This window comes from Mustela putorius, unplaced genomic scaffold, assembly GCF_011764305.1.
Source record: "Mustela putorius furo isolate JIRA1106 unplaced genomic scaffold, ASM1176430v1.1 tig00000551_pilon_pilon_pilon, whole genome shotgun sequence".
Lineage (NCBI taxonomy): Eukaryota > Metazoa > Chordata > Mammalia > Carnivora > Mustelidae > Mustela > Mustela putorius.
Window position 1 is genome coordinate 5,527,900 of NW_025421412.1, and position 17,802 is coordinate 5,545,701.

Here is a 17,802-nt window from a genome sequence, read left to right on the forward strand (position 1 = left end):
CGTAGGATTTATATGTACATTAAATATACTCCTGGACTAGTATTTAATGGCTATTTTTACAAATACCTAATTTATGCTGCTATGGCAATTAAGACTTCAGTATTACCTGTAAAAAAGACTAAGCACCCAGAAGATTTAAATTCTCAATCCTGTGCCTCTGTTTTAGGATATAAGTATTACTACCACAAATTATTACTTAATAAAAGACTAGAAAAATGCTTCTAAAAATTTATAGAATCTTAGATTATTTTCCACGTGGGCCATCAGAAAGAACTTAGCTTTGTACTCTCACAAAAGGCTAAGGTAGTCAAATCCTCTTCATTGTAGGGTGCCTGCACGTTTATTTTCAGGACAAACACATTTAAACTTCTTACCAGTTTTTGTTTTGTTTCTGCATGTGATACCTTATGGATGACTCTTATACACTAGACTCTGCCTCATTTATCTTTACGTATGTTTGTTTTAAGTCTACTGGTATTAAAACATTTATTGAAGAGAGAGATATACCTGAGATGCATAAACATGTCATCAAAGTAGAGAGAATGTTCTCCAGTATTTTTAAGACCATTTGATCACTCTTTCCAAGTGAAACAAAAGCTAATGAGATGACTAACGGTAGATTATTTTGTGTGTGCATGCTAAGAAAAATGCTATTGCTTTAGTTTGAGCTCTTCAGTGAGTCTAATTGTGGTAAGGAACAATACTATCAGCTTAAATATCTTTAAAGGTAGAATTTGAAGTAGGCATGAACTGTAGTGAGAACTGCCTTATAAACACAATACCTATTACTCTAAAACAATCACTTTATTTACCTAAAGAATATAGGTTGCTAATGAATCTTTTTTTTAACCTTTAAATAGAGGTTAGCTCTATTTCATGATTTTTTTTTTCCCCTAATGTACCTTTTTTTTTTTTTTTTTGGGTGCAGATCCATTGTTCTTAGGCTGTGTATTCAAGTTTTGGGAAATGTTTATTTAAAAAATGTTTTGCTCTACAAGTGTTATAAACATTGTATCTAAGAGAGTAGCCTGGACTTAATATCTGAAATCAGCTTATGCGTGCCTTTTAATTTTTAAAGAATCTCTTAACTGCCACATATGGTGTGAAATCGCAGTAAGTTGCTTAGTGACATCGCAGTATCTGCTGTTGGAGACTCGCATCAGATAATGAAATTGTTCCTGTGCCAGGCTACAGGAAAGAGGATGTAATTGTTAATAAAATACACCCGATCTTTTCTGTGCTGCAACAATGTGTAGTAATTTGTTTTCTTCATTTGTTTCCACTGCCTTTGTGTACATATTATAAAAGTTCAAATTCTCTCCCAGTTTATTAGCAGTTCAGATGTTCCCTAATTTATTAAATATGCTTTATTCACAAATTGTTTTTTAGGTTATTCTTAATGCATTATAGAATTAACTAATGGCTTTTGTTTATTTTTATTACAGTATTTAAAATATGTAGTTACTGGATTTTTATTGTGGAGTTTGCAGAATTATCAATTGTATAAACAAAACCTTTAAATTAGCTTGGTGTGAGGACTCTTTAATGCTTGCAAAGAGGGGAAGGGGTAAAGATTTACTCTCCAGTTTCCCTTATGAAGATGTAGCAAAGTAGGCTCTGTCTTCAGTTAACTACCCAGTCTTGTAGTTGTGCGTAGGCTATGTCTACAGCTATTTTGTATGGCCACCAGTATTTTAAAATATTTTTAAATACTGGTATTTAATATTTTAAAATACTGGTGGCCATACAAAATCTTTTTAATTTTCCAGAGTAAAATAAGCATAGAGTGCTGGCTTGTTGAACTCCCATGTATCATTTCGAATACCTCATCTTCTATCACGTACCCTCCATTTGTCACTTAACTAAAATTTCTCCAAAGCTTTTACTGTTCACTAGAGCTGCTGATTTCAGGTATCTTAACTTTCTGCTCTTTTACACCCAGAACCATCCCGTCTGTTTCGGATTACTAGCCATGAGAATTTCTGAAAACAGGATATCTTAATGTTGGAGACTTAACCATTGTCTCCAGGAGTCTTAGGAACACTCAAATGTTATTAATTAGTGAAAGGAGCACTAAAGAGAGAAGGGCCTCGATCTAAGAGTCTTGGATGGGTGTTGAAGCCCAGGCAGGAGGTCTGCTTTCTCATTGGTTGAATTGGCCACTTAGCCTAGATGCCTTCATCATCTTTGTTATTCCTGCTTTTTTGTTTACTCCTGGTTCTGTTTGTTTTGTTTCGTTCTTAAACGTTCAGTTGTCTGTAATTACAGAGTTGCTACTGGTTCAGTAATCTGGGAGATCTGCAAGTGCTAATGCACTGCACGGTACATTTTGAAGCAGATTTGTCGATGGTTTTCAGATGGTGGGATCACATTGTCTGATCTATGATATATTGTATATCTGTAGTTACTAGAGTAACCGATAAGCAGAAGATTGTTCTTTTCCAAAGCATGCAGTGGTTGGATCAGAGGATGTGTGAATAGTTGTATTTTACATATATCTTTGGGCCTATTACTATGAAGCCAGTAAGTTAAAGAGTAAAATTTTTAATGGTCCAGCAGTTTCACTCTCACTCAGGAAATTCCTAATGGGGGTGGGGGGCACACAGTGTGTGTTGTGTTTTGAAGAGTGTCAGTACAGCTGGTGATTTCTAAACCTGGCTTACAGGCATTAGAATAAAATAGGCTTATTATGTTGTATATGTTTGGGTGATTGTTTTCTTCCTCATATTCCAGGCTTAGGGAAATGTATGGGTTGAAAAACAACAAGTAGCAAGGAGTTTAAACAGGAGTACACAATTGCAGCCTCTTCTGAGTGCTGTGGAATATCTTACTGTATGTATCTTATGATTGCTGTCAGTGATACCCTTATGATATCCCTTATATGTTTGAAGCAGAATTTAACTTCTTATAATACTGTGTCTATATTGTCAGTCCAGAAAGTGGGAATCTTACACAGAGAGGTTATAGAGTACTAGTAGTAATGAATGGTAAAACCAAAACTGCACAGCTGTTAACCTGTTTATCTCTAAACTACCTAGACCAATTTGGAAGGGTGACAGGAGTTTGGTCCGTTCTCTAAAACCTGTTAGTTTGTAAATAAGGAAATGAGATTTCATGCCAAGTGCTCAAGTTAGCTGGAGCCATAACTGTACTCTTTACACATATGCCGTTTTTGCATTAATAATATAAAAGCAACGATCGATTATAACGTAGAGATTGAAATGACTGCTGTAGTGGAAAATGGTGGTATTTTAGTTCCATAAGGACTATATTATTACATCGATAAGGTCAGTTGGCACCGAACTTCCCAAAGGGAAAAATGTTCTTTTGACCGAGTGTTCAGTGTAGTAATTAATACTGTCCCTACCAAACTTACAAATACAAGTAGATGCTAATTTAAGATGTTTCAGTGTGGAAGCTAAATTGTAGAAGTAGGTGGTGCCAGAGTGTACGGCATGGTTTACTGAGAGAAGGTTTACTTTACTTCCGTTTTAAAAGGTCTTCCCTTTGAGGAATTTGAGCAGTGTGTTTGCAGAAGAGTTCTAGAAATTTCAGTGACTTATGAAATAAAGTGCATGCAGTGCCAGGAAACATTAGCTACATAGAAAGTTCATGGCTTGGACAACATTTACTCAACATGAAACCAAATTCCAGTAATTTTTCTGTAATGCTACATTTAGATAAGGCTTCTGTTCTTTGTTTTTACAGAAGTTATGTTAAAGATGTCTTTTGAAGTACATCTAAGAATTAATGGATTACTGTACAAGAAACAACCATAAAGACCAAAGCATGCATAGGAATTCAAAGGGTGACAGGAATGACTTTAGTAAGGTGCACTTAGAGCAAAATTGGTTGCCATCTTAATTTTTTCAACTGAAATTACCTAGCTTTACATTTGCTACTTCACTATATATTCAAACATTTTAATCAACTTTTATTGACTATATGGAATTCCCCCAATTTTTACTTTCAGAAATTTCCTTAACTTGAGAAACAGTTGAAGTAATTAGCTGAGATAAAACTTCATTTTTTTTCTTAATGTGTGCGTGAAGCTGTGCTGGTAAAATTACAGATTTTCAGAAATTAGCACGTTTCTCCTGACTATTCAGTCATAAAATGAAGTCCAAATACAAATACGTATTAAACCAATGTAATAGGTTCTTTCTGATTTGGCATGCATTAAAATTTCAATTTTGTTTTGTACATGCTGATGTAACAGTTTTTTTTTTTTTTTTTTTTTAAAGATTTTATTTATTTATTTGACAGAGAGAAATCACAAGTAGATGGAGAGGCAGGCAGAGAGAGAGAGAGAGGGAAGCAGGCTCCCTGCCGAGCAGAGAGCCCGATGCGGGACTCGATCCCAGGACTCTGAGATCATGACCTGAGCCGAAGGCAGCGGCTTAACCCACTGAGCCACCCAGGCGCCCCTGATGTAACAGTTTTTGCCTGGCCTGTGTACAGTAGTAGAATGGCTTGAAGAGATGCTTTTAATTACAGTTGCTCCTTGAACAACCTGGGTTTGAACTGTGGTTCCATTTACACACAGATTATTTTTTCAATAAATATAATACAGTACTGCAAGTGTATTGCTTTAGATTTTCTTAACATTTTCTTGAGCTTTAAGAATACAGAATATACATATAACAATAAAATATGTGTTGATTGATTTTGTGTTATTGGACAGAGTTCTGTAACAGGCTAGTTAAGTTTTGGGGGAGTCCAAAGTTAAACCGGCATTTTTGACCGGGGTGGTGGCAGTTCTTACTCTTTCCTTAGCTCATTAATGGGTTGACAGAACTGAACTTGACCATCTCAACAGTAATGGGATATTTATCATCTTGAAGTTGTTACTGTTGATTTTTTACCTGGTCTTTACAGATAAATGAATCCTTATTTGCTGAAAGTAAATTCATGAATATTCACACTCAAGTTATACAGGAGGAATCTTGGTGTGGGATTTTATTTTTTGGTCAGGTACACAGTTTGTTTAAAAGGCCGTTTTTACATGTACATTTACATTTTCCACAAGGCAAAATGCTTTTTGGGTGTGTGAATATCTGATTTACTAAAAATGGAAGCCAGGGTTATTTTCAGACAATGCAAATTTCCTTTATTTCCTCTAGTTTACTTGGAGAGAGGATGTAGGAGCTAAGAGGTCACAACTTAAACTTCACAAAATAAGTTCACCAACTATGAAATGTAGTACTGAGATCCTCCGTTTTAGTTCTTGTAGGACATTATTAAGCTACCTTTACATTTCAAATGAATTCCTTAAATGTTTAGGCTTACTAAAACCCACTCCTTTTTACCCTTGTGAGAAAGTTATAAATACTACTACCTGCCCCTTCCTGGTGTTTTTCGTCCTCATGAGAATCTGGCCATGACTTCAAATCGGTTTTCAATCTTTGAGCCTTTCTTAAAAATTTTCTCAAGTTGGAGGCTTTTTAAAATAGCAATTCGGGAAAATTAAGTTGTTTTCTTCTCAAAGATTTACCTGGAATAATACGAATAATGTATTCAGTACTCCCATGCCTTAGTATTTTCCAGCGTGCTAGCAAACTAGTCCTAACAAAATGTCAACACTCCAGTTGAAATGTACATTAGCTTATGTTTAGTATTTCGAAAAAGGAATACGTAATAAGTTGTAAAAATCTGGAAACGTTATAAAGAAGAGTGAGAGAAACACTGGTATCTAAATGAGATGTTTTACAATGTATATTCTTTAATTTAGCTTAGTAGATAATATAGCTAAAGAAATACAATTTGTAGGAATACCGTCTGCTTCGTTGGGTTGGAAACATTAAATCCTGCAGTAGACAGGACTTTTTTAAGCATGTTGTGGGTATACGGTATTTTTTTTTTTCTTCCCCGCAAAACCGTGAATTGTGCATGACTACTCCGCCTTACTGCCGCCGAATTCTCCGTGCTGCTGGGGAGTTTGGGAGCTTCTGCTATGGACGTTCTGTGCGGTTGTGTTCCTGGGGTTCTGGTTGCCGGTGGGCGGGCCTTGGCGCGCGCGCGCAGCGAGGTCGAGCCGGCCGCTAGTGGGCGCTGTGGGTCCGTGGAAGCCGTCGAAGCGGTGGCGCGCGTCCAAGGCGTTCTTTTGGGCAAGCACTTGCGGAGAACCAGAGTGAGGAATTCCTGCCACCTCTCCACTTGGGCGCTATTTGTCACCGTCACCCCTAAACTCCCGGTCACCTTGGGATGGCGTGAGTGTGGCCCCAGAGACCAGTTAAGGAGAAGGTCCCGCGGCGGGCCCGGGTGTGCCGGCGACACTCGCGGGGAGCGCCTGGAGGCGCCGCCTTCCCGGGGAGCGGGGAGCGGAGGGTGCGGGGCCGGGACGGCTGCGCCCCGTTGTCGGCGGCCACGTCGCCGGGAGTCGTCTCGCCTCTTTCGGCCCCGTTGACTTTTTGGTCAGGCCCCAGCTGAGGTTAGGCACCGAAATCAGGTGTGGAACTCATCGCCCCGAGGCCTACGAGGGGCAGCGAAGGGATGCGCGTGCGGGGGTGTGAGCCCGGCTTGCGACGGAGACGCTCGGCCGAGCGGAGAAGGACCCGCGGGAAGGACCCCACGGCCTTCCGCTCCGCAGGGAAAGTTTCGCCCTCGACGTCCCTCTGCCGAAGTTAGAGCACTTGCCGGGCCATGCCGGCGCGTGCTGGGCGCGGGGACAGGTGGCCCCGGCTGCTCCCGCTCCCCTCCCGGACGTCCCTAACGGTGTCCCCGCCCCGCCGCTGGAGGGGCGCGGTGCACGCGCTGGCCGCCCCCTCCCCTCTTTGGCTGTCCAGGCTGCGCTCCCTTTGCGCCACCGCCCGGGGCCGGGGGCGGGGCTCACCTGTCAGCCGGCGCCCCGCCTCGCGGCGCCCAATGCCGGGCGGGGGCGGATGACGGACGGGCCGGCCGCCCAACCGGAGCGCGGCTGCTGGGCGGCGGGCCAATAGGCTGCGCGGTGCGGGGCGGGGCCCCGCGTTTATAGTGCTCTGACAGCGGGCCGGTCGCGCTGACTCTCCTCGGCGGGGACGGCGACGCCGGCCGGAGCTCGGAGCTGCGCGCAGAGAGGGTCCCGGCGCCCTCCCCGCACACAAAGGCCCGTGCGCGTCCGGCGCCCGTGGCGGGGACCGAGCCCCTCCTGCCTGCTCCGCGGGCCGGGAGCTGCGAGGATAGAGGAGGGTCCCGCGCGCCTGGAGGCGCCCCTCGCCGCTCCGCGCCCCGCGCCCCGGGACATGGAACCGCGCCGACGCGGCGCCCGCGCGCTCGGGCCGCTGCCCGCCCCCCTGGATCTATAGTGCGAGGCGGTCCGCTCGGAGCGCAGCGTCCGCCGCCCGCGCGAGTCGTCTTTCTGCCTTTGTGTCCCGGCCGCGCGCCCTCCCTGCAGCCCGCGCCCGGCACCCTGGAGCCGCACGGGAGCCTGCCGTCAGAGCTGCGTCCGGCGCGGCGCCCCGGAGCCCCGAGCCCGCCGCGCCGCCGCGCCCTGCGCGTGCGCTCCCGCCCCGCGCCCTGAGGGCTCCGAGTGGAGCGCCCCCGACTTCGGCGACGGCTGGAGCCGCTCGGCGCGCCCCGGAGCTGCCTGCGGTCTCCCCCTTGTCTGCCCGGAGGATTGGGGCTCCGGCCCGCGCCCAGTGCCTCCGTCGTCCGGAGTGTGCGGCGCTGGGAGCGGCTTGGCCATGGCCGCCAGGAGGGACTCCGTGTGGAAGTACTGCTGGGGAGTTTTGATGGTTTTATGCAGAACTGCGATTTCCAGGTCGATAGTTTTAGAGCCCATCTATTGGAATTCCTCGAACTCCAAGTAAGTGGCGTCCGCGATCCCTCTCGGTCCCCGCCTGGGGTCCGCCGCGTCGCGCCGTCCGGGCGGGAGGAAGGGCTGGGCCGCGGCGCCTCGGATTCTGTTTCTGGAACCCCGGTTCCCCCCACCCCAAGTTCCCTGTCCCCAACCCTCGCCACATTTTACTTGATGGAACTCTTCCCTCGGCTTTCCAGCCGGAGCGCCGGTTCTAAGGGGCGCTCTCCCCCGCTTTCCTTCCCCCACGAGCTCCCGGGCGCTAAAAAAAAAAAAAGAAAAGAAAAGAAAGAAAAAAACCCTGACGGCTCGGGTGTCACGTTCGGGAAAGTGTCCGATGGCGATACCTGACCCCTACTTCTTCTCGAGGACGGAGAACATGGCCACAAACAGGGCTGGCCGGCGCGCAGGCGCTGGCGGGCCGCGGAGGGAGGCAGGGATGCTGCGCTCTCGAGGAGCGCCGGAGCGCGGTCGATCCCTGCCGGCCGGCCGGGGCTGTGAGCCCGGGACAGAGGAGCGCACCCCGGGGAAGGGAGCCTGCGGTCCCCGGCCGCCCGCAGCGCCCCGGAGCCCGCGCGCCTCCGCGCCGCCTGCCCGAGTGTGCGCGGGGAGCTCGCCAGCTTCGCCAGAGAACTCGGGCGGCGAGCCCTCTCCTCCCAGCCGGGGTGACTGACCGGCCTTCGGTCCCTCCCGGAGAGACCTTTGCACGTCGTCTCCCCCTTTCGTTTCTAAACCTGTGGCCCCGAACTCTGTGGTCCTGATAGCTGACTTGATTTTAAGGACGCTTTCGTCAAAAGCTTAAGTCCCTGCCCAGTCAGTACAGCTCCTGGAGCCTGGGCGAGAATGGGATCCTTGAATCTGAATTGTTTTTACCAAACAGTGTAGCCAGGAGAAAGCCAGGCCTTGTGGAGATTAACTTTCAGCGTGAGCTACCAAAATAGAATGCACTGAGAATTTAGAAAAGGCGACTCATCCCTAAGCACGTATGGCCATGACGCCTCAGTGCTTACCTATGCATTCAGTTTTGCATCTTAGCTCCTTCTTGGAACACATTTCTAGTCAGATCCAAAAATATTTTACAGAATCATGGAATTTTTGCCTTGGGAAACTTGGAAAAAGTGTGGAGACCTTGGCTGGCTCCTGGAGTAAGCGTTTGAGAGGAGAAGGAAAACCAGTGGCCTAACTGAAGGCAAGCAAGTTGGCCATGGATTTAGGAGTACAGAGATGGGGAAGTGATTTACAGATCACATTTCAATTAAAGAATTATATCCATTCTTTTAAAAGTGGCAAATCTCAAATTCACCAACATGTTTTACTAAGAATTTCTCAGGATAAGGGCGAGAAACGTCACAGCCGTAAATCGTATTAAACACATTCTTGCATGATGCCGGATGGCACTTTCCAACACGGGCTCGCATTTAAAAGTTGCTTAATGCAGCCTTCTTCCGTGCAGCCTGGTCTTGTATGGGCCACTCTTTCCTCGATGTTAGATTTGTGTTTGCCGAGACAGCAGTTGCAGTGACCGCCTTACACGGTGGGTCGGGAATGGTGGGGCACCAGACGGTGCGGGAAAGCGCCGGGCTTGGACCTGCGTGCGGCCGCGGCTGGATGGGCTAGGCGGGCCGGGAGCCCCGGCTGGGCGGGCCGGGAAAAGGCCAGCCAGTGCTCGCTTTGCGCCTACAGAGGTCACTCTTCCACGCGCAATGCTCGCGGCGCCAGCCCTCACCTCTCCCCCCCCGGGGCTGTCGGCTCCTCTCCACTTCACACTTTCGCCGACGGATTGTTTGGGGAGGCTGATTCCCGCCGCCCCCTCGCCAACCCCCCCACCCCCGGCCCCGGTTTAATATTTACGTTTGAATTTTGTTTGAAGACATTCCCATTAATCCATCCATTGGCCAACTCAGCATGTGCAACTCCGTGTTAACCGCTTATGACTTGGTGTGTGATCAGGAGGAAGGTTAGAAACACCTACTCGAAAGAAAAGGTACAGCAGTAACTGTTCCCGCCACCGACACCAGTATCCTCTTTTCCTGATGTATTTGCGGTGGGGGGAGGTGACTGCTGTTTTAGTCACGGTCCTGATGAGGAGGGTTCCTCGGTTTTTCTCTGCTGCCGCCGCAGACTTGGAGACCTGCTGGAGGCCTGCGTTTTGGAGAAGCCTGCCTGCACAGATGAGGTTTCTGTTGCCATGATTGCTCCCGTCTTTAAGAGTAGAATTTCTTTTAAAATTCTCATGATAATGGCGTGCCTGGAGGACTGGATAATTTGCCCCTGGAAAAGGTCTACTTAAAAAAGTATGCAGCTGAACGCTAGCTTGAGACATCAGAAAGATTTCTTCCTGGAGGAGTGATATGAAAGAGCCTTTTCTAAGTTGGAGAATGAATAAAAACCCCTAGTGCCAAGGGCTTGTTTTCTTGGGGGAAGTTGCATATTTATTTCCAGTGAAAAGTTTCAGTCCACGAATATGATGTGGCAGGAAGGTGATCAGAGCAACTGAGGTTTCACACCAGTTCATCCGAACTGTGGAACAATTCATCTGTAATGAAGCTGCCATCAGTAATTAGATTTGTTTCATTCGGAGGTCAGCTTTTTTAGCAGGTGGTCGACGTAGGGAGCAGGAGCAGCTGTTTGGACGCAGGGTCCAGAAAATCCTTTGTAAATTCTCCGTCTCCGTAACTCCTTTAATCACACTGTCTGATGCCCCCATCCCTGAGACTCTATGCAGCCATCCGAAGAAGTTCTGGGTCTGAAACGTTAGCAACTACCCTGCCAGGTGGATTACTCCCACGGCAGCCACGGGCTCCGGCAGTGTGGCCTCAGTTGTGGTCCCTTCGGTTGTTGAGCCCCCCTCCCTTTTTTCCCTCTCCCCTTTCAACTCGGCAGAGAATAGCAAAGCCTGGCTTTCATTTCCAATTAACTGATGTAGAATGATTTTTCCAGGCACAATGAATAGTTGCCTCTTCTAAAAAAAATACCCACTTTCGAGTGAACAAGGCTGTGTTGGTAGATGGTGCTCTGTAATGAATTACACGGACTTTGTCGGAAATTTCAGCCGAGCAGTAATTCCTTCTGTCTAGGGGTACTGTTCCCTTTGCACCGTATACTAGTTAGTTAACAAAGCATTTTGCTTTTCCCAGGTCATTTTTTCCCCTGCCTAATACTGAATTCCTGATATTGATTGACTTGATACAAAAGAATGGCTGGATAAAATCCAGATAACCTATAATACGTGGGCCCCACCACAGTCAGGCTCTGAATAAATACGGACCTGTCAGAGATTGATAAAATAAACTACAATGGATAGTGCTGTTTGAACAGTCCATTCAATACCATATATAAGCCAGCCTGCCTTCCATTGTGTCTGAAATTCTTATTTTTGTAGGTAAACAAATGCACATTCAACACTGATTGAATAGCCCCTTGAACTATGCTCCACAGTTTGCGTTTGGGTTAATCTTGTCGGTTTTAATATAGAGAGAAAAAAGCACAAAGCACCAGGGGTGGGATTGTTCGTCCGTTCCCAACCACATTCCTCACATTTTGTCAGGATGATAAACTAGAGGTAATGGACTGTCGTTCCACAGGACAACCCAGCCAGGGAGAACACAAAGACGGAGCCGAAGTGATAGCTCACAACATGCTTGGTCGCCTTCTTTTCAGGCGAGAAGAGAATTTATTTGGGAATCGTGTGTCTAGGGACTGCACTTTTTAACCTCGGCAATTATAGCTTCAAGCCTCAGAAACGGGAGCTGGAGGTTAAGATGATTTGTTAAGCACTTGGTTCTAAATCTTTCACAAAGCGTAGCTGTTGACACTTGTCCTACGGATGTAAAGAAATGCAAATGACTGCAAATTTCCTGAACGTTTCTGACTCTCCCAGGCCAAAGTAGAAGGACAGGTGAATTAACCATCATCCCCGGGCCAGCTAAAAACTGCAGACTGGAATGGCCTCTCCAGATGGAGTGAGCCGCGGCACAGTCAGTATATTTGGATTACTTATTGTAAAACCTCTTGTCTGTAAATTTACTGAGGGAAATCCTTTGGTAGGTGGATCAGTGCGATAATTATCCTCGGAGGGACTTTGCAGTTGGAGCAACTAAACCCGTGGTACCTTGCCTTCCTCTGAAGTGCTCTGGACTCCCAAGAGGTTGAGTGTGACATCTACCTTAGCGTGATGTTTCCCAGAGTGCTTGCCTAATGGGAGACGGTCTGAGAGCCCAGCATGACTGCAGTGATGCGTCAGAGGAATGGGAGTGGCAGGGAAAGGAAATACGGACTAGACCCTCAGCAAAAAGGACATTTTTTCTTTCTTTCTTTCTTTTTTTTTTTTAGAAAGGTGATTTTACGAAAACTTTATTCTTAAACTGTTCCATCCCAAAGTAGACAAAAAGCAGCACTCTTGTAAGGAAAATAATGATGAAAATGGTACTCCAGTCTGCCTAGCCTCTGCTTTCCTTAGCTGCTGACATAAAGAGCCTGTTTTTCAGGTCACTTATCATTCATCTACATAGATTTGCTTATGAGCTCAGCCTTTGTGTAGCGGAGTAGAGCTTTAAATAGGAGTGTTCAACTGTTTAAAATATTTTGATTAAAATATGCAGAACCCATAGAAGTATAAGCTTCTCGTCAGGAATTAGCTCTTTCAGGGAAGAGCTCCCCCCACCACCACTTTTTTTTTTTTTTTTAAGGGGTGGGATTAGAGTGGGGCTGGGAGAAGGGTGGAAGAGAAGCAAAGAAGGAAGGATGGCGAATAGGACAGTGTTCGAACAGCTTGGAAAAACTCCTGTGGCTTCATTGTCTCTGTAAAGCCAAAGAATACAAAGACATAAGCAACTCAGCCCTTCTCCCATGATGGAAAATGTAAACCGTTGACATGGCCCCCTGTTTAACTTGTTTAATTCTTGTTTTAAATTCAGTGCTATGCTAGCCGTGTGAACTCTGAAGATTTCTTTAGTAATCCATTTTGTAGTTCCGAATCAAAAACAAAGTGAAAGGGTCTGACACAATTTGCTTTTATTTTTAGGCAAATCAACCCTGGTCATAGTTAATAAGGGGATTACAACCCAGACTAGGTCTTTACAGATGTAATGTAAATCAAGGGCAGAGTATAAAGAAACTGATCCCTTTTGATTGAAGTACGGTAAAAAGGCATAGAGAAACTAGCAGCAGTAATCTGATTGTATGGCAATAAAACCACCATTTTCTGTCTTTCAGATAAAAATAATGTGGTAAATCCATGCAGTTCATAAGATGGAAAGGCAGATAAAGGGGGAAGCCATGGCAACATATAGATTAGCTTGATGTTGGAAATGACACGTCTCTGAAAAGGGTGTAGAAGCGAGGCCCTTGCTCTAGGCTGTTGGCTATTATGTGAGAACCACACAGACTTGGAAACTCGGATTAGAAAGTATGAAAGCCCTACTTGTGGCCCGGGATGGTGAAAGCAGGAAAGAAAAGCTGCTCAGTTCTTGCTCATTGGTGGCGGATAATATGGTGAAGGTAGATTTCATTGGCTGCCTTTTTTAGAGGTTGAGATATGGGGCTGATTAAAACTTTAGATCACTGCAGTTGTTAAGGCCTGCAAGATTTTCCTTTTTAACTCCTGGCCTGACAGGGGTAACCATTCTGTAGGATTAGCTGCACTTGGCGGTCCTGGCCTTAATCTGTTTGGGCTTCAGGCAGGGCCATGCTGGGCAGGAACAGAGACCAGAGGGGAAGGTAGGGCTGCAGGTCCCTGCAAAGAAAGAGAGACCTTTGGACTTCAGCCCTGTTTCAGACCCAGCGCCTCTCACACCGTGTGGGAGAGAAGCAAAGGTAACAGTACCCATTGTCCGCCCCCCTCTGCCAGAGAGCCTTTCTCGGAGTTTTGCCCTTCCTGCCCTGGAAAAGAATATATAATAAAATAAATAAAAGGGAGGAGTATTTTGTTTTCATTCCGATCAACAGTAATCCAATATGACCAAACCAGTGGGCTCTATCGAGATGATATTTTCCTCGTTAACGTGAGTCTTAACCTTGGAGTTGAGTGGGATGGGCGCCCTTCGTGTAAAGTCAGGATTAGAAAATGTTAGCACTGCTCGCTTCCAAGTAAAAAACAAAACAAAAAAAGCATCGCCATGCCTTGGAATCTTACTGCTTTCTGTCTTGAACAAGCTTGTGAATCAACCGGACTTTTGTCTTTGCCTTCCGCACTCTCCCTTTTAGTCATGACACAAAACGAGCCATTGAAACCATGATTGGGTTCCACGCAGAGTGACATCCGCAACTGGGTCAAGCCAGAAAGGAAATATTTGCTTTCCTGCCTCCTATTTGGCGTTTTAGAAAAGTCTCAGCATTTCTTTGGGAAAGTCTGAAAACTCTTAAGACGCGGACAATACTGAAAGCCACAAACACCCCCAGTGTCTTTCTTGATGGAGTGGATCGGGGAGCTCCCCAGGCTGCTCTCTGAACAGCAACATGGGGCCTCTCTTGACTGACTCGTTCTGTGTCTGAGATCTTCATCGAATCCCCCTTATTCGCTGTCAGACCCGTTGCTTTGCTTTGGTTCCTCATTCGCAGCTCATTTGACCCTCTGTTTGGGGTGGGCCTTTATCACCTTTGTCGCCTACTTTTCTGGTCATTACTATGTAGCTTTCATAGATCCAAAACATTTAAAAACGATTGCCATACCCCGTGCCTGCGACTGTACCCCTAATTCAGTAATCTCTATGGAAAGACCCGTTGCACTTGTCTAGATCCACCAAGGAGACGGGACACCCCCTAATTGACAAGCTGGTCACATCCAAGCACCTTGCATTCTACATTTGACAATGATTGCTAATGGCCCATTCAGCTAAAGTATTTGCTTGTTAACAGGGAACAGAGCATGATAAATGTCCAGCAAGCTTGCGGCCTCCTTCAGCTTTTGAAATGCAGACTGGTGCATATTTATGGCAGGCAAATGACAAAAGAAGAAGCTGAATTGCCCTGGCCTCCAGCTTTCTCCTAGGAACAGGGTTAAAGTGATTAGAGAGAGACGCAGGGGAGCCCAGCCTCCAGTTTACTGACCGTCCGGCAGCCTTCAGCTTCCCTGTCTACCGGCAGAGAAAGAGTGCGGAGGTACGGGAGACAAGGATGGTTGGATCGGGTGCACGGGGGAAACCAGGGGATCAGAGATGAAGTGTTTTCCATGCACCCTGGATGCCAGGTGAGCCTGTTTCTCGTGCTCCCACAGAGAATCAGCAGTGGCTCTTAATGTCCTTTTTCCTGTATAAACTCAAACGTGTAATTCTAGTTGAAAGCACTTTGGGAGTGGGACTGGTGAGAGCATACTTGCTAAAACAAAACAAAACAAAACAAAGAAACAAAAAACCTGAAAACAAAACATAGTAGGAGAACACTCCATTAAAGAAAAACAAGCTGTTTCTGCCTTTAGTAATTCCCTACGCAGAATATGAGGAAGAAAAAAAGGGCTGTAGTGAAGTATTTATAGTCTGCTGTTTTGTTCCTCTAAACGCATGGGTAGGTGAAGGTTCTAACCACGCAGTGGCGGGCTGACATGCGGGATGCTCGGAAGGAAGAACTGGTGATCAACTTTGCTTTGGAAACTTTTTTTTTCCCTCAGTCCCATAGATTCTTCATGTTCCTTGTATAACACAATTACATGATCCAGTGTGTTTTCTCAGTTTAAGTTCAGCTGTCTCCTTTAATTACAGACCTTGTATATGGGTCTCCCAGTACTTGCTGGGCAAGTCCCTCCAGCCCCCAAGGCATTCCGTGTACTTTTCATGTACTGATTCCGTCCAGGTCACACCAGGGTAATGACGAGTGCTGCTCTCGGCTTTGGAACCAATAGAGTCAATGTGTTTGCATTGGAGGAACCGGACTGTGGTTGTTCCTAAGGCTTTGGCTAGTTTGGAGCAGGTGAAGGGTGTGTGTGTGTGTGTGTGTGTGTGTGTGTGTGTGTGTGAAGCCCAACACCTACTTTTGGCTCTAAAGATCCCTAACCTCTGCCCTATCAGAGGGTCTCAAATGCACCTTCCCTTTGCAGCATCTTTTCGGCCTCCCAGGTTCCCGCCGAGGACCGGAGGCCCAGCATGGGCCTAGTCTTGTTCCCTAGTCTTGTTCCTTGCTCTTCCTGGCTCACCGTGGCCTGAAAACATTTGTCCTACACCAGAACTGCCACGCGAGCGGGGCCAGGCCAGTCATGTTCAGAGCCGGGCTCAGAATGGGCCAAAGAAGTTAGAAAAGGCCAATTTTCACGTAACTACTGGAACTCACTTCAGGGTACATTTTAGATGCAAATAAGCTCCTGGAAGCCCTGAGTCCCCCATTGTCTATGGGAAAATGGATCTTCATTATAATGGACTGTCTAATAAAGTTTACAAATTACCTTAGATGAGTGCCTTCTTGATGACATAGATCCAACATAATTTCTTTAAATCTTTTCTCTGTAATCCCACAGCACTTTAGTTAAATACCTAGGGTGTAGAAAGAACATTATACGCTGCACCATCGTGGTTCATATGCAAGCCTTAATCCGCATCATTGCCCTCCCTGTCCCTAAGAGGCAGGGACAAGAGCTGTTGCATTTTGGCAACCTCTGCCTACTAGCTAGTGATGGCCTACAGTAAGAATCAGTGCAGTGAACACAGTCTAGATGTGGATTCATGGCTGCCTCTGGTGTATTAACATGTCAGCTCTTACTAGAGATCCCCCACCCCTTGCCAGAGCAGTGGCTCTAGAATTTGAGGGCCCAGAATCACCTGGAGGGCTTGTTAAAACAGGGTTTTGCAGGGCCCCACCCCCGAGTTCCAGATTCCTGAGGTCTGGATGGGACTTGAAATTGACATTGCTGAGGAGCTCTCAGCTGATGCTCTGCCACACAGAGACACACCTTGAGAACCATTGCTCTAAATTAACCCCCGCCCCCCACCGCCTTGGAAACCGCTCAACATTAGCTCATCACCCACTGAGGCTGTTTTGGAATCTCTGAAGGAATCTGTGGTCCTTGCCTTGCTGCGTTCTGCCCCGTTCGTTCTTGCCCTGTTGGAGGCCACAGGAGATCCTCTAGGTCACTGAGAGCTGATAAAGCATTGATTTGTTCATCCAGCATTTGTTAACTGTGAGGCCCGCTACTAGGCTCAGATAATAGAAAGACGAGCCTCCACCCTCAAGTGACTTAAGTCCTAGGGTGGGGACAGGGAAGGCCCAGGCCTGGTGGAAGTGTGGTCACCTGAAAAACACAGTAAATAAGCCAGTAGTAACATTTCAGCTAAGAGCATGTGTGTACGAAGTGTGCATCTGTAGGCATCTGCATTATTTCATGCATCTGAGCATAGCGCAGACCCCGCAAATGAGGCGGATAGACCCTGTGGGATAGCTAACCCAGTGATCTCAGCCACTTTTCTGATTATGAGAATTAGCAGTACCAAGGGGTTTTTAAGATGCACACGATGATCATGGAAAGGTCAGACAATTCGGTTTAGCAAAGACAACCAAGTTTAGCAAAGAGTACCTGCTTTGGAATCTAGCTGTTTGAGCCTGATCCCAGTGTAGCTGGTTTTTTTCCCACTGTGTAACCAGGGGGAGTACCCTCTCTGTCTCAGCTACCCCATCTCTAAAATGGAGGCAGTAGTCTAACAGCGCTGAATAAAAGAGTTATAAAATTGTGGTCAGGATGAAAAGAGCTTGGCTCTGTGCTTGACACAATGAAGCAATAAATGTCACCTATTGTTAATAAAATTAATTGAATATTTGTGTGCCTCGCTATGGTTCATTTTGCCTACCATGTACAAAGGCAGAATAAATAAAAATGACATGTTAATGAAGATTACAACGTAGCAGATTCACCTTCTAGAGTTTGTCGCATTGTACTTTGTCCACCTGCCACGCTTCTACTCCTCTTCAAGGCTCCTCTGCTTTTATTTTCCACTCTACTGCAAATTCCATGCTCTCTCCTCTGCTCCCTACCCTTGATGCTACCCGTGATGTCACATTTATAACATCAGAGAAAACAGCTTATCCCCCATGGACTGAGGAGAGCCTGG

General features: G+C 46.3%; 1 protein-coding gene across 1 annotated transcript in view; it reads left to right on the forward strand.

Moving 5' to 3' along the window:
* Positions 1 to 7,283: 7,283 nt before the first annotated feature.
* The window catches only part of EFNB2 (ephrin B2), a 44,123-nt gene continuing 33,604 nt past the window's right edge, over positions 7,284 to 17,802 (forward strand). Inside the window, exon 1 of the mRNA XM_004746055.2 lies at positions 7,284 to 7,783. Coding sequence (XP_004746112.1) covers positions 7,662 to 7,783 — 122 coding nt within the window. The 5' untranslated portion in view covers positions 7,284 to 7,661. The remainder of the gene's footprint in view (positions 7,784 to 17,802) is intronic.